Here is a 23,291-nt window from a genome sequence, read left to right on the forward strand (position 1 = left end):
ATAAAATATAGTTATTAAAATAAAAAATTATTATTAAGAAGAAAAATTTCTATTAAAAAAAAAAACAAAAAATAACAAAAAAAAATGGGTTGGACTAACCCTAGGACAAATGGTGGAAACAAAGCTATACAGACAAAATCTCACACAGCAGCACACACATACACACTCAAAATAAGAAAAAAGGGGAAAATAATAGTATATCTTGCTCCCAAAGTCCACCTCCTCAACATGGTATATTTCGCTGTCTATTCAGGTTTTCCACAGGTGCAGGGCACTTCAAGTTGATTGTGGGGTTTTAATCCGCTGCTTCTGAGGCTGCTGGGAGAGACCTCCCCCTCTCCTCTTTGTTCGCACAGCTCCTGGGGTTCAGCTTTGGACTTGGCCCCGCCTCTGCGTGTAGGTCGTTCGAGGATGTCTGCCCTTCGCTCAGACAGGACGGGGTTAAAGGAGCAGCTGATTCGGGGGCTCTGGCACAGGCCGGGGGGGAGGGAGGGGCACGGATGCGGGGCGAGCCTGCGGCGGCAGGGGCCGGCGTGACGCTGCACCGGCCCGAGGCGCGCCACGCGTTCTCCCGGGGAAGCTGTCCCTGGATCCCGGGGCCCCGGCAGTGGCGGGCTGCAGGAGCTCCCGGGAGGGGCGGTGTGGAGAGTGACCTGTGCTCGCACACAGGTCTCTTGGTGGCGGCAGCAGCAACCCTAGTCCATGACTTTTTGAATTATAGTTTTCTCAGGGTATATGCCCAGGAGTGGGATTGCGGGGTCGTATGGTAGTTCTATTTGTAGTTTATAATGATGGCATAATGATGCCATAGGCTGCTAAACACCAAATTTTATATGTGTGTGCATATACATTTTATATATACACATGCACACACAAATATATGTAATATATGTGAAAATATGAAATTTAAGTGAAATTGGAGCCATTAGAGGCGACCCTTCAATTACTCGAGCTTTCTGGGTTGTTACAGTTATTTGGGCTTGAACGAAATAGAGGGCGAGTTTTCTAATAGCCAGAGAACAAAAGGGAGTTTTGTCGGTGGTAACTCCCTTAGAAGAGGGCTCTGTCATTTCTTCAGACATTTCTTCTTATAAACACATGGATTTATTTGATCTATACAGGTAAGTGTACAAGCCATTATAGGGCTATTGTAGAATCTTGATGGATATAAGGGTAATCATTTTAAAATAACTTTTTTGTAAGGTTATAAAATGTAAATTATCCTCAAGAGTTGAAATTTATCATTTTCTAGACTTCAAAGGGATTCTACAGAGATATTCTCCAATGTAAAAATTACCCTTGCAATCGGAAGTCCTATATTGTACTTGGAATATACATTTTACCCATGTGTGATTTTGTACATCATGCATTGGTCCTTTGAGAAATATTGGTTCACAGAGTTATGCAGATCATCCAAATGTTGACATAATGTCACACAGATCACTTGTGTTAATATTCTCAACAATCTCATTAGAATAGTATTTTAAGTATTGGGAAGCTGTCGGGCTCATGACGGAGGATACAAGTTTTCCAAAATTCAAATGCCCACTTTGAAATCTCAAATTTTCGTACTGGTAACAAATGTCAATTGTTTTTCTAGAAGTGACAGGCTCCCTTCAATCATTTTCAAGAAAATGTGTACCAAACACCCAAGTCTGAAAATAATCACCATTTTTCTGCCAGTTGTTCTTACAAGTAAAAATGCTATTTCATGAGAAAAGCTTTGCCCTTCAGCACTTTGGGTTTCAGTTTGATTGTAGATGAGTTGTGTAGATTCATTCTAAATCATTTCTGGTAGTTGCTCTATTGGAAGGGATCTCCTTTCCAGATCGAGGAAATGTTAAACTGAATGAAGATGGGAAAGGAAGTGTGGATAGAGGGGCGGGCCTTGGTAGCCAAGCAAACAGTAAGTCCTAAGTGACACACCCTCAATGCGCCTCCCCAGTGAGAAGCCGAGCCCTGAGTTAACGGGTCTGCCTGAAGCCCTTTATCCCTGCCGGATTCCGCTCAGCTCCAGAAAAGAAAAGAGGTGTCGGAGCACAGGATTTGTGATAATTGAGATGCTGGATGAACATTTAAAGAATGCAAATGGAAAGTGATGCATAAAATATGATTTATTCCATATTCAAACACAAATATCAAGAGCCTACTGTGGATGAAATGTGCAATTTTTAAAAAAGTTTCTTTTAATTTTAATTTTTCTCCTGAAGAACACAGAAATGTAGGAGGCCCTGGTTGCAACATTCTCTAGGTGCTTGTGAGTTTACAGAGTTATACAATGCAGAGCCACTTCTCAGGGGTTCTGGTCAGAGGGTCTGGTGACTCCTGCACTGTGGCTGTTCCTTGGGCAGGTGCACACCTTCTTAGATCCAAGAGCAGCAGTGACACCTTATGGTGGATGAGATGCACTGCAAGCTCTTTTCATGGACACACCGACTTGAGAACTAAGCAGCAGAGAGGTATACCTGGTAGGAGCGTAGTCCCAAGGTCTCCTCCCATCCAGGATAGTTCAGGCCAATCACAACTTCACAAAGGTGCTCCCAGACACTGGCATTGGCATGTAAGTGCTCACTCACGCAAAGAGGACAAGCCCTTACAGAGCTACTTTGTCTAAAATGTTATGTAATTATAAATAAAATGTATTCCTTTATATTGTTATATCTCCCTCAGCCAATTTTTTGCAGAATGTTCACTTTTAATTAGATTTTTAATATTTTCCACAAAGGTCTGTAATTAAAAATTTAATGAGAAGAGACATATTTATTTAGTTCTTTATTTTTGCAAGTAATCAAATTAAATACAAAACAAAAACTAGAATAAACAATAAAATTATATATTGGCCACGATGTTATAAATTCTCACTTAAAGCTGAGGAAACAAACATTTGTGGTCTATCCCCTCCCCATGGCTAAAAACAGAATACAATATAAAATAAAAGGCGAAGTATCTTTATGGCTAGACGTACTCCATATAAGCATTCCCATCTATAAGTTTTTTGTAAACTTTTCTGTGAAGTTGCTATAGGCAAATGACATGTTACATTTTTGAACATATATTAAATAATTTCTGCTATTTTTATGCATGTTTATCTTAAACCACCCTCCAGACATTTTCTTTCTGTAACAGATTCAAAGCAGAGGCTTATGTAAGCCAGGGCTGTCATGCCGATTACCTGAATATCTTTCTAAAACATTCAAGCTCCCTGATTTAGTTCCAATACAGATGTTTTCATATGTTTTTCTTCTGTTTTTTATAAGAAGTTTCCGTAGCTTATCTACTTTATTCCTTTCTATTCACGGGGGAAAGGCTGAGGGAACAGCATTATTTTCCCAGGTAAACGTCCATGAAATTGAATTTAGCAACCACCAGAGGACTGAGATGTTTGGTCTGCTTTTCACCCGCATGAACTCTCATGCAGGAGAAGACAGGAGACCTCTCTTCCCAGTGGAGAGTATGGGGGAATTTTCCCATAGCACACTAATCTTTAATGAGTGTGATGGGTCAACAGACTGCAAGGATTAGGGGGGAGGTCAGCTCTTCCGGGTAATCAGTTCTTATATAAATGTTACTTGCTTTCTGTCATGTTCTGAAACTAGCTATCAGCCAGAGACAGGCTAACTGAAGATGATGTGTCAATTAAGTCAAATCACAAAATTTCGCATTCAATCTATTTCAACATTTCCAAAATGTTATCTTGCATCTTAAATACTAGGATGTATTTAGCTGACGTTCAGTAGTGCCTTTGAGGATATTCCAATAACGCCCATTTTGTTAACTTTTGAGAATACACCAAGTTAAAAAATATACACGTGTATTTTACAAACACACACAAACACACACACACAGATAATTTTCCTAGCTTTGGACTCTTGTATTTAATGATGATGACCACAGATGTTAATCAGGCAAAATGATTTGCTCTTTGCTCACATGTATTTAGTGTTAGATTGGATGCTCTTCCAAGGTATTGAATGTCTTTCAAGAGTTCAGATTGACTCAATTAAATGTACATATAGAATATTAAAAATCACAGGAGCAAAAGTGTCAAAGTGCCACCTGTTACTATCACCTTTCTGTCTTGCTCTTTATCAGGAATACCGAGTAGCTGGTTTCACTTCAGTGACAGAATTAGGTTAAAATGTAAAATCTTCGATCAAGAGAGCATTTTTGCACACAGCCCGTACCCCAGCAGGATTCATGCATGAGTTTCAGTCATAAAATTAAAGATGGTGTTTAAGTTTGAGTCAGTGTGTGGAGATTTTCTCTGAAAGAAATCAAGAATGAAAATAAAAAATGTTGTGACCTTATAACTCCGTAAAAGTAGAGGTTTCAAAGGATTGGGTTTTAGCAAAGAAAGTAGTAAAAACTGATAATACTTATTTCAATTGTCACATTTTTGTGGTTTTATTTTTCAGTATACATTAAGAGCCTTTTGATGTAGCATTTATAGCCATTATTTTAAAGTACGAAAACCAGACACATGGTGAGCATATTTCCCTTTGTATGATTTTACCATTAAAGGAAATGGAAGTTTTAACAAAAGGACATTGCTCTGTATGCCTTGACATTCAATTACGTGCCTTTCATTTAATGTCAAATCATGTTCTTCTCCAGGTTGTTGTTGCTGCTTCCAATTAGCTTGGGCTAACCATTCTATCTCAGATTTGAGAGCCAGATATTAGTATTTCAAATGACCATCTCTCCAAATCATCGTGTGTCAGAAGCTGTTAAACTGCCAAACATAACAATTTGTTCTTCTGTATTTCCAGGGACTAGAAAGTACATAGGAGTAAAACAAGTAATTATTTTTTATAAGCTTCACCTTATGAAAATAATATGAAATTGTATATTACTACTGATATAGAAACATTTGCAGCAACTTCAGTTTTAATGGTTTCTAAACTGGTACAAAATTCATTAAATTTTGTGTTCTCTTCAGTTTTTTAATAATCTTTCTGGTCACCACCAAAGGCTGTCTCTATTTGAGGGAAGAAGACCCCACATCTCCACACTTCAGACTTCCTTCACATTTCAATCCAGCATGAAGGAATCTCTTTCTCCTGCAAGATGAAATCAGCAGGAGTACCCTGAATTTCTCCTGGTATATACTTTGATAAGATTTCTTTATATTAAGAGGTGAAAATGTGGAGGAAGGCTGGTCCCTTCCACCAGGAAGTCCTACCCAATAGGATTCCACGTAGAGCTGAGCACAAGACATCACCCAAATCTTAAAACTAGAGTACAAGGGAACTAGTATAAAGGGAACTTATCAGGATCAAAAAAGGGGGTACAGCTAAAGGTTAGGAGTTGTTACACTGAGTTCCCTGAAAACGGAGCTGGGGAGTTCAATGCAGAAAGCAATTGAGGAATGCTCTCTGCAGTTGGCCCTTAAGGAAGTGACAAAGGCTGGATTAGGAAGAAGGAAAACCTGACTCATACAGGGTTTGCCACTGGGAGCTCTGGAGCTGCAACAACACTTCAGAAACGTCCAAAGTTGAGGCAAAGCAGCCCCCTGAAACTGTGGGTTATTCTCAGTGCAAAGTACAGCCGTGAGCTGGCAATGGCAGCAGCTGAGCCTCCTGCGCATCTATCCTGAAGAGCACTAGAATGAAACAGCAGGGTATCTACAGTGGAAACTGTGATGAGAGAGTGTGAAGGATATGGGTGGACTCATTCACTCAGCACACAAATGTTAAGTGCTGGCCATGCCATTGAGGTTCTCAGCAAGGGGGGAGCTGTGGTGAGTGTGGCTGGTTTAGAAAAATTAAAATTTCGGGAAAAATTTTCTGATGAAAATTTGGTAGTGTCTCCTCTGGGACTGTGCAAGACTTGGTGATCAGGGGAGGCTTCTTTGAGAGGTGACAAGTGAGCTGACCTGAGAGGAAAGCAGGACATCTGTGAAGACGCGGGTATGAGTGGTCCAGATATAGGGCTGGACGAGATGGGGCAAATTGTCAGGTCACTGGATGGAGGACCTTTGGCACAGTGGTTGAGTGACCTTAAGGGAGCTAGTTCTGCATGAGGAAAAAACCCACCAGCTAAGTTAAATTGGGATAAATGTCCTCTAAACTGATGGACCTAGGTTCTTAATCTGGGTACCACCATATAGTTTATTTTAGGCAGGTCTGTGTGAGAGGGATGGCCACTCACAAGTCTTGCTCATCCTTTACTCTTACGGCCTATGACTACTTGTCTACATCTGCTGATCCAAAAGGCAGTGACTCTGATGCGGCCTGGGGAGGAGCATTTTCCTTATGGACACTGGCTCTGAGGAAGCAGATAGTCTAATCTGGGGAGGAAACTGTGTCAAATATAGCCAAAGGCAGCCAGCATTGTTACTAACGGAGGGTCCTGTAAGGATCCAATTTCCTTCCGGGTTTTTAGGAAGTCTTTAATGAGTATCTTTGAGAATGACTGCAGACACTTAAGGTGCAGATGAGGACGCTACTTTGAAGAAGTTGTAGGATAAAAGCAAGAGATACCCAAACGAGGAGAGAAGTAGGTTATGGGCTTACTCTAGAGACAAAGGGACAAAAAAAAAAGCAGGCTGGGGTTGCATATCTGCAGTTGATCATCACTAAAGCAACGATATGGTCATGTTCTCTTTTTAGAGTTTGCTCAGGACTGAGAGTAATGAAGAATTGGAAACTTGGGGTAACGCTAGTGGGCATTTTTCTAGCCAACGACGGTTCCTGCAACAATGCTGTGAGGGCAGGATGGAGTGGGGATTGAGACCAGAGAGAAGTAGTAAAGGAGCCAAAATGACATTTCAGGAAAGCCCGGAGACGGGGAGGGCTCTAGAGGCAACATGCACATCAGAAGTAAGATAATTTTTTACATAATTTTCTGACCCCCCCCCCCGCCCAGGACTTGGTTTGGAGATCTAAACAGGTCTGAAGACTTGAGTTGGTTCTTGCAGAAGGCTAAGTCAATGTCTATCATCCATTAGAGGGCAGCTACATCCTCTGTGCCAAGGAGAGGAAGGCATACACCTGCCTCTCTTCCCTGAGGTGAAAATGCCTCTCATTCCTGGACACATTAGTTAGAGCCTGGCCCCACAGTAAGGACTGTGTCTTTTGAGGACAAGTTCATGATCAGTGGCAACCTCCTTCTCTGTCTGACTTAACCCCACAATCGATCAGTGAAGCATTGCATGTTCCTTTTCGCCTCTGATTCCCCACATTGAAGGGGCATTTACTCCTCCCCCTCTGCCATTTATAGTCCTAGCCAACAATCAAACCAATTACAATATTTGAGTTATCATTCGTTCTTGTAAAGGATTTCAGTTCTTAAAGCTCTTAGACGTAAAAGATAGGAGTTGAACAACCTGTGAAGTCTCAGATGAGAGAAAATGGAGAGGGGACCAACATGGCTACCATGGTGACTGAAATTCTCGCCAGAGCCTGACCACATGGGCTGGTCAGCCTGTGTTCTGGAGCCTTTCTGTTTGGGCACATGGCTGTGGGATCTGAGGGGTACATGTATTGGGTCTAAATGATCAAAATGAACCTTCCTTTAGAAGAGCAAGGAACTGTTTGTACCAAAAAAGAGAGGAGTAGTGTCAGAGAATGGTCACTGCCTAAGCACAGGTACCTTCATGTGCGCACATAATTGTGTATGAAAACCATGTTCAGAGGGACCTCAGGAAACATTTAAAGAACTGGATTTCTGTCATTACATTAAGTTTGTATTATGAAAAGCTCTTTGTGGTTTTATACATTTAAAGAGAAAAACTAACTAGACTAATTGCTTCTAATTAAATGGATCTGCTGTTGTCTCTAGTATTCAGTTTGTGTGGCAGTCACATGCTCAATTATGCGCAGGCACCATGTGGATGTGCCTTTTTGGGTATTGATATGATCTCCTAGGGCATGTTGTACCTCTATATGTACTGAAGCAGTCACAGTTTGTATCTGAGTAATAATGGGAACTATGATGTTGCCTGGACCACAGGTTGTCTGGGAGGAAGAAATGTTCCTCTACCCTTCCAACTTCTAGCTTGTCTAAGAATTCAAACGACATGAGACAGATTAGCAGGAGAAAATAATCACACTACGTTTAATAGCATGTATGCATGGGCAAGACCCAGCAAAACTCCCCAAATGGCTGAAATCCTCACTTAATTCAGCTAAAGATAAAAGAGGATGTTGGGGGTAGAGGTTTGGGACTTCAAAGGGAAGGGAGGCAATTCAGATGAAGATGGAAAAGCAAATGTTTGGTAAATACACGTTTGCTGGGCAAGCAGAGACAATGGGACACAGAGTGGACTGTGATCTCAGAGTGTTTCCCCACCAGGATAGCCCATATTCTTTGCAGACATCTCTGGTAATCACTCGATTCTTGTAAGAGGCTAAATTATCCAGGCAATTACAGGGAAGCTCGTTTCTTCCTGAGTGTTTTAAGACTTGACTGCTTTCAGTTTAAAATAATTCAAATGCCAAAGACATTTTGGGGTGGCAAGTTTTGCTACCCTACAAAGTGCTTCAATCACTGGAGGGAAAAGTGTTTGTTCTTGGAGGATCTAGCAGGCGTGGCACCCTGTGATGTGGCTGTCAATGGAGATACTCTCCAAGTATCATTGGAGAGGCCTGGCTTAGCTAAGAGAAAGATGCATACACATTCCTGCTGTGAGTAAATGAGCATGCAGTTCTACACTGACACCGAGAATGGTTTCCTTAGAAGTTCCCAGACAGCAGTGGAGGGGAGGCGAGTATGGCCTTTCCCAGAACTATTTTTTTGTCATCTTTCCTGGAGTATGTTTGGCTTAGAAAACATTGTAAAAAAAAAGAGACCTTCTTTATAACTTAGCTACACCATTATCTTGTAGCACATTTCCAGACTATTTACCAATCTACTCAAAGGTAACCATAACAAAGTAATGTAAGTACCATGAAATATGATATGCAATATTGCTACAAATTTCATATACATTATCACCTTTTTTGCCTTTTTATTTTGAAATAATTTCAGGATTACAGGAAAGTTGTAAGAATAGGAAAAATAACTTTGGATACGCTTCACTTACACGCTCCAAATGTTGAAATTTTACACTTAATTCTCTCTCTTTTTCTATAAACAGACAAGTTTCTGTTTTGTTTTGTTTTGTATTGCTGATCCATTTGAGATCTAGTTACAGGTATATTGCCTTTTTAACCCTAAATAAGTTAACATGTATTTCCAAAAAACCGAGATATACTTTTATATTATCAGAGTTCATTTATAATAATCAGGACTTTGCATTGATAAAATACTACTATCTACAGACCTTGTTTAAATTACATCAGTTCGCCTAATAATGATATTTATAGCTAAACAACACACACACACACACACACACACACACACCCTCCTCCCAGTTCAAGACCCAGTCTATGATAACAAGCTGTATTTTCCGTTTTTGTCACTTTAGTCTCTTTTAATCTGGGCTGGTTATTCAGTCTTCTTACGACAGTGGCATTACTGTAACAGGTAGACAAGTCATTTTGCAGAACCTACGTCCATTGGTGTCTGTGTTGTTCTTCCTTGGTGGTTAAAGTGGTGTTAAGCATTTGGGCAGGTGCACCACAAAGGAGTCATTGGCAATGTGTCCCCTGTCCCTAACTAGTTACATTCATTTTGATTACTTTTTAAGATAGGTCACCAGATTTCTTTGCTATAAAGCTATTATTCTCTCCGTAATTAATTATTCCTATGAAGGCTCTCTGCAAATCATTTCTGTGAGGATGGAATTCTTTCATTAAAATTAAAAAATCAGAGACTCAGAAGCTGCGTAACTTGTCCAAGTTATATATTCTGTTGGGGGTGCAGAAACAGGTCTCATGACAAATTATACTCTACTATGAAAGAAATCATAAAATGAAGGAAAAATGTATTTTTGTACTGATTTGCTAATAACAAGATTTGAGATATTTTAGTTCTAAATGGAAGAAGTCCCCTTGAAGGTAGTTTTAGTAGTATCAGAGAATAGGAAGAGAGAAGGAAAGAGAAGCATGTAATGATCTCTTTCCTTCTTCCAGTCCTTGGAAAGTAGGACGTAAAGCTCCTTTCAGGTTTAGGTATCAGAGCCCAAAGACAACCATAGAAACACTAGAATGAGACATAAATTATTTTTACTGCTAAAATAGAGGGCACACAGTCCTTTAAAATTGGTAGATGAAAGAGGAGGAAGAGCCATGAGACACATGGGTTGCAGAAGAGGAAGTGGCTCTGGATCCAGGGATATGTGACAGGTTCATGCAGCCAGCTGGGCTATAGCTGTGCCTAGAATCTATGATTTCTGACTTCCAACTCCATGCTATTTTCCTACATTATATGTAGATATATCTTCAAAGCAGGATAAAAATTAATCCCCTAAAATTCCAGGGTGATAAATAAAAAAGAAAAAGCAATTCCCTAGCTTTGTTTTGTAGGACTGAGCTAACCTTCTTAATATGGCATTATTCTCACTGAGTTTTGTGTGTTGTGGACAGGTCTTGGACTTGTGAATTTATGCCACCTGTGGTGTAAAGCCATCTTGTTCTGTCTTAGCTGGCTGCCTTGGGGTAAAGGCTCAGTCTTTCCAGGTTCTTCTCCTAGCCCTGTTCTCCAAGCTAAGGTATGTCTGTGCACATCCTGATCCTCACAGAGGTCCTGGGGCACAAGGTCTTTGCTCAACTCTGCAGCAATAACCTTTTTCTCACCTTATCACAAGGCTCCTCCTTCATCTACTTTTTACCAGCATGGCTGCTAAAACCTGTAATCTGCTCTCTGCCCGAATAGAAATTGGCACCCATGTGCTCACTAACTTGACCTTCCCTGTTTCTGTGCATCTCACATCTCTGTAAGTCCACACCTACAGCTGCCATACATGCATGGAGAGGTGTAGAGAGAAAGAGAGATAGAAGTTGGGCAAGAGAGGGTGTAAAGAATGAAGGGAGGGACGGAGAGACAAAAGGCAGAAAGAGAGAGAGAGGAAGGGAAAAGAGAGAGAGAATTGGGAAGCTGTACTTTCAAAAAACATTTAAAATGCTTCAAATATAGTGGGAGTTCTTTAAAATATTATGGCAAAATTGAATCATTTTATACACAACGTATGTGACTTTTCTAAACTGTATGTGATTTGTTTATTCAAATTTTAGTCAACTAATTGTGCATTAATTGCAATACCTACTCTATGCCATGCTCTCTTCACTGATTAACCTTCATGGGTTGCTCTACTTTTTGTTTATCCAGGAAAAGGATTCTAGGTGTAGGATAAGCAGAATCAGACCCATGTAATAAGGAAAGTTTTCACAGAAGAAGTGGAAAGAGATCAGGGAAAATGCAGGTCCTTCTCTTAGATGTCTCTGTCTATCCCTTTTCTGAGCAGGCTGTCATTTCTCCCCTTCCTTGCATCTGGGTACTTCTAGGTTGGGAATACTACCACCTCGTGAGGCCCTGGCATGGCCAGACACGGGATGGGCCAGCTAGTTTTAGGTCTTAGAGAGACGAACTCTTTGTTTTCTTCTTTTAGTTTTTTCCAGAGTGGAATAAGTTCAAAACTCAGTGACTAAAACTATACTGTGAGTTTCAAGGAACAGAGGCCAGAACAAACACTGGTCTAGGTTGTAAACTCATTCCTAGAGCTTATCTCCAGGAAACCTGATGGAGCTGTGAGGGCCAAAGTTAATGGACAAATACACACACACACACACACACACACACACACACACACATTATGCTAAGGTAGTTGGTCTAAACGGTTGGCATTGTTAGGTCTAGATATGAAGAATAAGAAAAAGGACGTGGGAGTGACCTCATACTGGAAAACACATATATCAATAACAATAATAGTAATCTTACCTGATGTGCATAGTGTCCCTGACACTGACCTGTGGTCGCTGCCTTTATGCTGTACCACAGTGTCTCATTTATCACTCATAGCACACATTTTATCAATTCTGTTATGAATACTTCCAATTTTACAGGATGTCAAGGCAGGCGTGTAGGCTGTAACTCAGGATGTACTCACCGCGGGTCATTGGCGGTTAAACTCAGGCACACTCTGAAACTGACACATACCCTCTCAGTTACCGAAAATGAGGAATAGAAACACTGGAGAAGGAACATATACATCTGCTTAGGAGTCTGAGAGACTGAGTAGTAGAGACACTGAGTAAAAGGAGACTTTGAAGGTTTTGGGAGGTGTGGATGAAGAATGCTGCGTGTCGTTTCAGAAAACAAAGGATATTGCAGCCATCAAGCCAGCAGCCTGAGGTGTACCCTGAGGGGATTCAGGAGGGAGAAAAACAGGATAAGATTATTATCTTAGATAGTTAAGCCCTAGATAGTTAAGGTGCATTTCAAAGGAATGATTCCAATAAGCCCAGACTGTTGCATCTTCCCATACCTAGAAAAGTGCTGAACTCAATAACCTGAGATATCTGATTATTCTTTAACATTAATCTTTCGATGTTCCAAACAGCTGTTTTTGTTTGTTTCCAAAACTCCTATATAATCCTTTCTCTTTCCTTACCTCTTCAGGGCCGTCCCTCAGAGCTATCTGAGAGGCTACCTCCGGGGCTTAAGTCCTCAGTTTGTCTGCTGAATAAGCATTATTCTCAACTTTTAGGTTGTGTATTTTTTCAGTCAAAGAGAAAGGCAGTAGGGGAAAGGAAGGGAAAGAGGGACATTGCCAAAGCCCGCACGATGGAAAGGCTTGATATTTGGTGAACAAAAGTCTCTACTGATGAAGTGCAAAGTTGAAGGAGCCCAACATCTTGAAATGAACTTGAATAGGTATACAAAGTTCAGATAATAAATTATTTACGTTTTCTAAAACTTGAATTTAATTTACCTTTTTTTCTTTCATTATTTTGAAAGGTTTAATGTTTGCAATCCTCTGTAGCATTTTTGAATTTTTATTGTATTTTACCTTACTTTTGCATAATATTAAAAGTGAACTGAACATCTTAACTTTATATTGATGATTCTAAGGATTTCTAAATTTTATAAAGCCTCAGAGGTCATTTTATCAAGCAGCATTACACTAGATGTGCAGAGTACCAATTAGCAGAAAATTCTAGATAACCCGTGTGTTCAGCAAGGTAACTTACTGGTAAAGTGAAATTGCAGAAATAATGTGTCTCGGGAGGCTCTGAGAAGCTCTGATTCTTTATGGCTCAATGCAGACAGAAATCAGACAGAGGCAAAGTGAGAGATAAGAAGTGTTTTGTTAGAATAGGATGAAAGCAAGTGGGAAAGGTGTTGCCACCACAAGAACTTAGTGGGCTACAGTTTTATAGTCAAAGGAAAAGTGGGGAACGGGGGGACGTGTACTTTTCATTCTTGAATAAACATCAAGCTTCAATCATCAGCTCCTCCATGTCGGGCAGGAGAGTTTTCTTGTCCCTACATGGTCAAGCTGGGACTGCCATGGCACAGTGGAAATGAGTAAAAAGATGGTGACATATACTAAATTATGGTAAATCATCTCAGGTTTCAGTATAATGTCACCTTTCCCTTATATTTTTGTTTTTAATATGTGCAGAAAAGCATGTCGTAGGAGTCATTAAATTATGAAATCACTGGGCAAGACGTAGGTTGCATTTCACAATTGTTTTATTGTTTTGGGGCATGTCTCATGCTTCTGTTGCATGGTTTTGTTGCTAAGCAAGCCTGCTTGGTTTCGTAGTTAAGCAAACCTGATTTCTTGAGTGATCATTAACTCCAAGACACCCAGCTCTGGACATGTTGCCCACACTGAGCCTAGAACACCAAAACAACTTGCTTTCTAGAGTAACTAACAAGTTGGGTAATGCTCTCAGGAAAATGTCACCTGATCAGAACTGGAGACTAAAATCAGAGCATAACTAAGAGTCAGTGGACCTCTCAAATCCTTATTGTCTTTCTTAAAGGTATTATGCTATGTGAAATGTCAGAGAGAGAAAGACCAATACTGCATGAATGATATCACTTGTGTGGAATTTAAAAAATACAATAAACTAGTGAATATAACAGAAGAGCAGCAGACTCACAGGTTAGAGAACACACTAGTGGTTACCAGTGGGGAGAAGGAAATGAGGGTAATAGAAGTTAGGGAATCAAAAGGTATAAACTGTTTTGTATGTTACAACGATATATTGTACAGCACAGGAAATATAGCCAGTATAACTATAAATGTAGTTTATAACTATCACCTTTAAAAAATTGTGAACCATTATGCTGTACATTTATGAAGTATTGTATGACACTTCAATAATAATAAATAAATAATGTTAGAAATAATAAAAGCTATTTATAACAAAAGTTTATAATGCAAAAAGTACATTCACCTTTCCTGAGATATGGACAAAGTTCCAGAAAAAGGCGGAAGGTCTGGTCGGTCTGGTGGGTGTACCAAATCTTCTTTTTAAAAATATCTGGTGGGTGTGGGCCAGCTTGTTAGATCCTGGCGTTTAGGAACTAGTGAGACTGACCAGTACTTTCAAGTCCATTCTTTGAAGGTCATCTATAATCAAAGCCTTCCCCAGTGAAAGATATGTGTTGTGTCCATACAAATGATGGAAAGTCTTGTGGCTGTGAACATCTAGCTGATTGTGAAGATCTGCAGTATAAATCTTCTGGGTTAGGTGGCCTTTTGCCCATTCATTTTTGGTGTTTCAATGCATATGAGTGAAAGGATTAAATATGGACTAAAATTTCAGCTCCTATTAAATGATTAGAATTATAATTTTGACTTTAATGCTTTACAAACCTACATCTTCAAGTGTTAAAATTTTTGTGCATTTTCAGATGGCTACCCCAAAGAAGAAATGATTTATAGATGGAGAAAAAATTCGGTTGAAGCAGCTGATCAGAAATCCTGGCGGCTTTATCAGTTTGACTTCATGGGCCTCAGAAATACCACAGAAATTGTGAAAACATCTGCAGGTAGGAGTTACCTTACAGAAGTGTAGTTTTTAAAAAAAAAAATTCGACTTTTTCCCCGTGATGATTAAGGCATACCTTTCCCTTTCATGTAGAATTTCTTCCTGTGTATGTTTTAAAATAATCATATTCGGACAACCTTGATTCTTAAGTGATATTTGAGGCAAAACAGCTGATTCAAAACTCAAAAAAGTTTAATGTTTTAACTGGGAACGGGTGACCAGATTATCTTATATCTTTAAATTGAGACTATGTTGAAATTATGTCTATAAACCTAACTAGGATTCTCATCCCTGACCAGATTTATATAAACTAATTTCATTAGTGTGAGAGTTCTACAACTTTCCATATACACAATGAACATTAACTCCTTTGAGTTTTAATTTCTAGCTTCTTTCTTTCCTTTAAACATTGTCTTAAACTTTGTTTCTCTTTCAATATATTGAACAATAGCCACCAATTTGATTTATTAAATGATCATTATATACATACTATAACACATGTAACTAGATACAAACATTTGCTTTTTAATGTCTTTAAATACATTTTTTTGTTTTAAGGCTTTTGTTTGTTTTTTGGTAATTTCCACAATAGGAATCTATGGCCCACTATTTTGCAATTGGTTTTTTTCTGACAGGGCTTGGGGAGTAGATTGGTTTCAAGTTGGCTTTTCTGCTGATTTAGTTATTTGTTAATATGAATAATTTATTGGCTTTAAAAATGCCATAATAATTTGTTTCATATGACTAGGTTAAGTGTAACCTCTAATAATTAGGGTAATATCTTTAAAGAACAGTCTGGATTCTTGATAGAATTCGAAATAGAGAACTAAAGTTGCCCCTTGATATCCTGGGGATTTGTTCCAAGACCCCTAAAGATAACAAAATTCCAGTTGATCAAGCCTATTACATAAAATGGCATAGTATTTGCATTTAACTTATATCCTCCGTTATACTTTAAATCATCTCTAAATTACTTATAATACCTATTACAAAGTAAATGCTAAATAGTTGTGAATAGAATATGAAAGCTATGTAAATGGTTGACCCTTGAACAACACAGTTTAAACGGCACATGTTCACTTATATTTGGAATTTTTTTTTATTGTAAATACCACAGTACTACACAATCCCAGTTGGTTGAATCCCCATATGCAGAACCTCAGATACGAAGGAATCAGGGAACCATATATACTGAGGAGCATGTTTATATGGAGTTTCAACGGAGTGGGGGGTTGCTTCCCCTAACTCCTGTTGCTCAAGGTTCAATTGTCTTTTTCCACGGTAGGCAAATTCAAGTTTTCTTTTTTTAACTTTCTGGAAAAAAATATTTTTCAAGTATTTTAGATCCATGGTTTGTTGAATCTGGGCATGTGGAACCCATGGGTGTGGAAGACCTGCTGCATTTACACATGGAGAAAAGTCTTAAAAACTATCTGATCAACAGAGAAAACTCTACAAATGTCACAATGGTAAACGTAAGAAATGACATTTTTGTTTAAATAGTAAATATTGATAAGGTTTAAAGAATGGAAGATCATATTTTATTTAAATATACTGTGAAAACTATGTAAAGGGACATGTTTGATGGAAGCTTTACCCAAATATGAGTCACCTACATTAATAATGTAATTAGATTCCTAGAGAGTTTGATATGAGCTAGCAGACTATAGGGGTGTAAGGCAGACCCAAAGAGGGTAACCAAATGGGGTGATTGTTCTAACATTTAAATGTCAAACATTGATGCTGCTATTCCTTTTCTGTTGTTGTAAGCAAGATGATGTTAAACAAGAAAATGCAAAGGCCGGTTGAACACAACTTGTTTCAAAATTGACTGTTAGAGAATATTACCACAGAGAAGTCGCAAATGGAGTGGCCGGTGGAATTGAGGTAGTAGCCGGAGTTAGTGGCTTCTCTTTTTGCAAAGCACAGGTTCTTGGCATGCAGGCTGCAGTAGTAGTGCCTGTTGCTCCGCGGCATGAGGGATCTTCCTGGACCAGGGCTCGAACCCGTGTCTTCTGCTTTGGCAGGCCAATTCCTAACCACTGCTCCACCAGGGAAGCAGTAGGACATTTTTTAATGAATAGGAAATGTCTTTCTGAAATTCATTTTCTCACTCATGGCAAAAAGAGTCTTTGCATGAAGTCAGTGGAATGTATGGGCACTGAGAGAAAGATGTTCTCTCTCTGAAATTCTTATCTAGCTTTCTCCTGTTTATGTATAAAACAATAAAAAATTATGAATCACTGTGTATTCCTTTATTAAAAAGATCATCTTTATTGGAGGATAATGGCTTTACAATGCTCTATTACTTTTTGCTTTATAAGAAAGTAAATCAGTTATACATACATACATATATCCCCATATCTCTTCCCTCTTGCATCTCCCTCCCTCCCTCCCACCCACCCTATCCCACACCTCTAGGTGGGCACAAAACACCGAGCTAATTTCCCTGTGCTATGCCTCTGCTTCCCACTAGCTATCTATTTTACATTTGGTAGTGTATATATATCCATGCCACCTTCTCACTTTGTCTCAGCTTACCCTTCCGGTTTCCCGTATCCTCAAGTCCATTCTCTAATAGGTCTGTGTCTTTATTCCCCTCTTGTCCCTGGGTTCTTCAGAACTTTTTTTTATTCCCTATATGTGTGTTAGCATACTGTATTTGTTTTTCTCTTTCTGACTTACTATTCTCTATGACAGACTCTAGGTCCATCCACCTCACTACAAATAACTCAATTTCGTTTCTTTTTATGCGGGAGTAATATTCCATTGTATATATGTACCAAATCTTCTTTATCCATTCATCGGTTGATGGGCACATAGGTTGCTTCCATGTACTGGCTATTGTAAATAGAGCTGCAAAGAACATTTTGGTACATAACTCTTTATGAATTATGGATTTCTCAGGGTATATGCCCAGTAGTGGGACTGCTGGGTCATATGGTAGTTCTACATTTAGTTCTTTAAGGAACCTCCACACAATTCTCCATAGTGGCTGTATCAATTTACATTCTCATCAACAGTGCAAGAGTGGTCCCTTTTCTCCAGACCCTCGCCAGCATTTATTGTTTATAGATTCTTTGCTGATGACCATTCCAAACGGTGTGAGATGAGATGGCATTGTAGGTTTTTTTTGTTTTTTTGCGGTATGCGGGCCTCTCACTGTTGTGTCCTCTCCCATTGAGGAGCACAGGCTCCGGAAGTGCAGGCTCAGGGGCCATGGCTCACGGGCCTAGCCTTTCCACAGCATGTGGGATCTTCTCGAACCTGGGCACGAACCTGCGCCCGCTGAATTGGCAGGTGGACTCTCAACCACAGCCCAACCAGAAAAGCCCCGCATTATAGTCTGATTTGCATTTTTCTAATGATTAATGATATTGAGCATGATTTCATGGGTTTGTTGGCAATCTGTTTAACTTCTTTGGAGAAATGTCTATTTCGGTCTTCTGTCCATTTTTGGACGGGAATATTTGCTTTTTCATATTTCATATTTGGTTCTTCTATTTCCTTGTTAAACATGTCTTGTATTTTTTCCATTTTATTCACAAGATTTTGGGTCATCTTTCCTATCATAATTCTGAATTCTTTTTCAGGTAGACTGCCTATTTCCTCCTCATTTGTTACATCCTTTGGCTTTTTGCCTGCTACTTCACCTGCTGTGTGTTTCTCTGTCTTCTCATTTAGCTTAACTTACTGTATTTGGGGTCTCCTTTTCACAGGCTGCAGGTTGGTAGTTCCCACTGTTTTTGGTGTCTGTCCCCAGTAGCTAAGGTTGGTTCAGTGTGCTGTGCTGTGTAGGCTTCCTGGTGGAGGGGATAGTGACTGCTTTCTGGTGATGAGGTGGGATCTTGTTTTTCTGATGGGCTGGTCTGAGTCTGGTTGTGTCTTTTGGAGTGTCTGTGACCTTATGATGATTTTAGGCAGCTTCTTTGCTAATCAATTGGGTTGTGTTCCTGTCTTGCTAGTTGTTTGGCATAGGGTGTCCAGCACTGTAGCTTACTGGTCATTGAGTGTTGCTGGATCTTGGTGTTGAAATTAAGATTTGTGGTATATTTTCGCTGTTTTTATATTACGTGGTGAGGGGAGGTCTCTTGTGGACCAGTGTCCTGAACTTGGCTCTCCCACCTGGAGGCCAATACGTGACATCTCCCTGAAGCACCGAGAGCCTGTGATCCACACGGCTCCGAATAAAAGGGAGTAAAAAAGATAAAAAAGTTATTACAATAAAAAATTATTATTTAAAAATATGTTTTAAGTAATAAAGAAAGAAAACAAGAAGAACCAAACCAAAAAACAGGTCCACCAATGATAACTAGTGTTAAAAACTATACAAAAACAAAAATAAAAAACAGACAGGACCCTAGGATAAATGTTAAAAGCAAAGCTATATTGAGTGAATGACACACAGAAGCATCCACATACGCACTCACAAAAAGAGAAAAACGAAAAAAAATGTATTGATGCTCCCAACGTCCACCTTGTCAACTTGGAATGATTCGTTGTTTATTCAGGTATTCCACAGATGCAGGGTACATCAAGTTGATTGTGGAGATTTAATTCGCTCTGCATATAGGACGCCTGAGGGCAGGCGTCTGTACATCGCTCAGACCTGACAGGGTTGAAATAGCAGCAGATTCTGGGGCTCTTGTCTACTCATCCCAGGGGGGAGGGAGGTGTACGGAATGCGGAAGGAACCTGCAGCGGCAGAGGCCAGCGTGACATTGCAACAGCGTGAGGTGCACTGTGTGTTCTCCTGGGGAAGTTATCCCTGTATCACAGGACCCTGCCAGTGGCGGGCTGCACAGGCTCCTAGCAGGAGATATGTGGAGAGTGACTTGTGTTGCACATAGGCTTCTTGGTGGCTGCAGCACCAGCCTTAACATCTCATGCCTGTCTCTGGGGTCCACGCTAATAGCCACGGCTCGCACCCATCTCTGGATCACCTTTAAGCGTCACTCTTAATCCCCTCTCCTCGCACATCAGTAAACAGAGCAAGAAATATCTCTTGCTTCTTCGGCAGCTCCAGACTTTTTCCAGGACTCCCTTCTGGCCAGCTGTGTTGCACTAGCCCCCTTTAGGCTGTGTTCATGCAGCCAACCCCAGTCCTCTCCCTGGGATCTGACCGAAGCCTGAGACTCAGCCCCCACCCGTTCTGGAAGGTGAGCAGACAAGCCTCTCAGGCTTGTGAGGGCTGGTTGGCACTGATCGTCTGTGCAGGAATCTCTCTGCTTTGCCCTCCACACCCCTGTTGCTATGCTCTCCTCCCTTGCTCCGAACATTCCCCCTTCTGCTCCCCACCGTCTCCGCCTGCGAAGGGGCTTCCTAGTGAGTGGATACCTTTCCTCCTTCACAGCTCGTTCCCAGTGGTGCTGGTCCCATCCCTATTCTTTTGTCTCTGTTTTTTCTTCTTTTGCCCTAGCCAGGTATGTGGGGAGTTCTTGCCTTTTGCGAGGTCTGCAGTCTTCTGCCAGCTTTCAGTAGGTGTTCTGAGGAGTTGTTCTACAAGTAGATGTATTTCTGATATATTTGTGGAGAGGAAGTTGATCTACACATCTTACTATTCCACCATCTTGAAGCTCCTCCCCTCACTGTGTATTCTTTAGAAAAGAAGCAAAAAATATATTCTAAAGAAATAAATCTACATTTAAAAAAAAAATCACGTGAACTTCGTGAACTTTCAACAAATCAGAAGCTGTTTGAAAACAAGAGTGAGATGTAAATGATGAATTTTCACTCCAAGTCTCACATTCCCATGGCTTAAAGCAGTCACCTCTTCCTCCCATGCCTGTATGCAACAACCCAGAATGTTCTATTTCCCACTGGAGAGTCCTTGATCTCTCACTTATGGTCACTCTTTATCACACTCATTCTCCTTTCTTCCACGAAACCAAACCCTAGTACAATCCATCCCTCTACCCTCTCCACACTTGGGCCCAAGCAGACTTATGGGGCAATAAATAAATAAAACATTCCACTTTCATCACGCATCTCAATTTAAGTCTTGGCCATGAATAAAGCTTGCGAAACATTGGACTAGCAAGATACAGTATGATTACCTGAAGACACACATGAAATTCATTATATTTTATTCATTATATCTTTTTAAACATTTTTAAAAATTACTTCTTCTTGGAATATTAATACTACAGATATTCATGTATATCTTTTCATGTACTATGACAGTCTTTTGGAGGGCTACATATGGCAATATCCAAGATTTTTCACCTCCCTGCAAAAACAAGTTTTACTCCCTTAGAGGCAATATCCCATTACAATGCAAACTCTAGCCTATTTATTCTCCTGCTCTCGCACATGGCTATTCCTATTTTGTTCTTGGTCTCAACCTCTGAAATCTCTAGTTCTTTCTGATTTTCCATTGGTTATCTTGCCCCTCAATCTCCCTAGTATGCTAAAGCCATCAGAGAACGTCCAACGTGTTTGCTCACCTGTTTTGCTTAGTGTTGAAGATGAACACCCATTGTTCATCCATATGCACTAGGTCTTGCTCCTCCTACACTACTCAAGGGATTGATGCAGTACATCTTCTCTGTTACATCACACTTTTACTGTCTACTGGATCATTATCTCTGTCAACTTAAAAATAAGTTGTTGTTTCACAAATTTTGAAAGAAAAAAAATTACTCCTGTCAGGTCTCCAGTAGGCAACAAAGGGCACACATAAAGAGGTTAACTGGAAGAATTTAATAAAAGGAAGGAACTATTTACAATCTTGCTGGCAGGTCTGGTATACTACAATAAGGCATTGTAGTAGGCAGACTAATGGCACCCAAAAAGGTCTATGTTTTAATCCCCAAACTTTGTGAGTACACTGTGTTACATGGTAAAGGGCGTTGAGATTGCAGATAGAATTAAGGTTGCTTGCCAGCTGACCTTTAGATAGAGATAAAAGTCTATTATCTAGGTGGGCCTAATGTGAAGAGGTTGGCAGAAGAGATTCTGGAGATATGACTCAGGAAGTAAAGCACAGAGAGTGAAAACACCGTTGGCTTTTAAGATAGTGGGAGGGGGCCAGCAGCCAAGTAATGTAGGTGGTTTTAGAAAATGTAAAGAGCAAGAAAATGAATTCTAGAGCTTCTCAAAAGGCCACAACCCTGCATCTTGATTTTAGTCAAGCAAGATACATGCCAGATTTCCAAGCTAAAGAGCTGTAAAGGAGTAATTTTGTTGTTTCAATCCAATAAGCCATCATTTGTTGCAGTAGGAAACTAATACAGACATATCTCAGTAACTTTGAGATAGTGGCACTGGGGAGCAGTTACCACCTCATGGCTGAGGAGACAAGAGGAGACAGTGGTTACTGGAATATGGAAAAATAGCTTCCATGAGAGCGCCGTGTGACAGCACTTTTTGTTTGGCCGAGAATCCATCCAACCGACAGCACTGAGACAGGTAACCTAAGAATAAATACTCCTCCCCCTCCTCACTGTATCTGTTCCTTCTCATCAGTTGTCAAACTCCACCAGAAGCTGAGGCTCGGAAAACATCTGGTGTGGTCCAGGCAGCCCAACCTCAAAGCTGGTAGAAACGGTAGAAGGTGCCTGTGATGGGGCAACAGAAGGTGCCCAACACAATGTTATTCTCGTCTTGCTTCCTCGACAAGCTACTGTTCTATTTTGTGCCCTTTGTAGCAAAATCCTTCCAAGGAATTGTCCACTCTCACTGACCCCATTTCCTCCGTTTCCATTCTCTTAAAGCCCACTCTGGCAGGATTTCATTCTCACTCTTTCACCAGTACTGTTCTCAGCACCTGCCAGAGGCTTCCATGTTACTTCTCTCACCACTCATCTTTCTCTCTTTCCTTGGACCCTAGGACACTCGCCTCTTAAATCTCCCACTTCTGTTTCTTTCTCTGCATTTTTGTGTTGGACCTTCACCTTCTGTAACTTCTACTCATTTGGAGTGCCCCAGGGCTCTGTTTTCTATCTTTATTCACTTCCAAGTCTCATCCTTGCTTCTATGTTGTTAACATCTAAATTTACATATCCAGCCCCAGATTAAACATCTCAGAAATTCCAGCCTGAGGCTCCAACTGCTTGCTCTCAACGTGTCCGAAATCAATATCCACATGAATTCCACCTGTATTCTTCCTCTGTCAGATGGTGGCTCCTTCATACATTCATTTGCTTAATCCAAAACTTCAGGGTGCACCATTAACTCTTCTTTCTCTTATAGTTCACAGCCAAATGCTCTTGACTGTATTTCCTAAATATTCTATGTATGATGATTTCCGGCCAGTTTCATTGATCTGAGTCACCATCATCTTTCTTCAGTTATAACATTAGGCTCCTAATTTGTCCCTTTGATCCTAGCCTTGGCACCTACAGTCAATCAAAAACAGATTCTTCATTATTGAAGTTAACATTTCTCTGCTCAGAGCCTTCC

The 23,291-nt window shown here is 40.2% G+C and overlaps 1 protein-coding gene across 1 annotated transcript in view; it reads left to right on the top strand.

Annotated features, from left to right (window-relative positions):
- The window catches only part of GABRG3 (gamma-aminobutyric acid type A receptor subunit gamma3), a 390,022-nt gene that overhangs the window by 342,210 nt on the left and 24,521 nt on the right, over positions 1 to 23,291 (top strand). The window contains exon 6 of the mRNA XM_024114961.1: positions 14,752 to 14,889. Coding sequence (XP_023970729.1) covers positions 14,752 to 14,889 — 138 coding nt within the window. The remainder of the gene's footprint in view (positions 1 to 14,751; positions 14,890 to 23,291) is intronic.

The sequence above is a fragment of the Physeter macrocephalus genome, chromosome 11, assembly GCF_002837175.3.
Source record: "Physeter macrocephalus isolate SW-GA chromosome 11, ASM283717v5, whole genome shotgun sequence".
NCBI lineage: Eukaryota > Metazoa > Chordata > Mammalia > Artiodactyla > Physeteridae > Physeter > Physeter macrocephalus.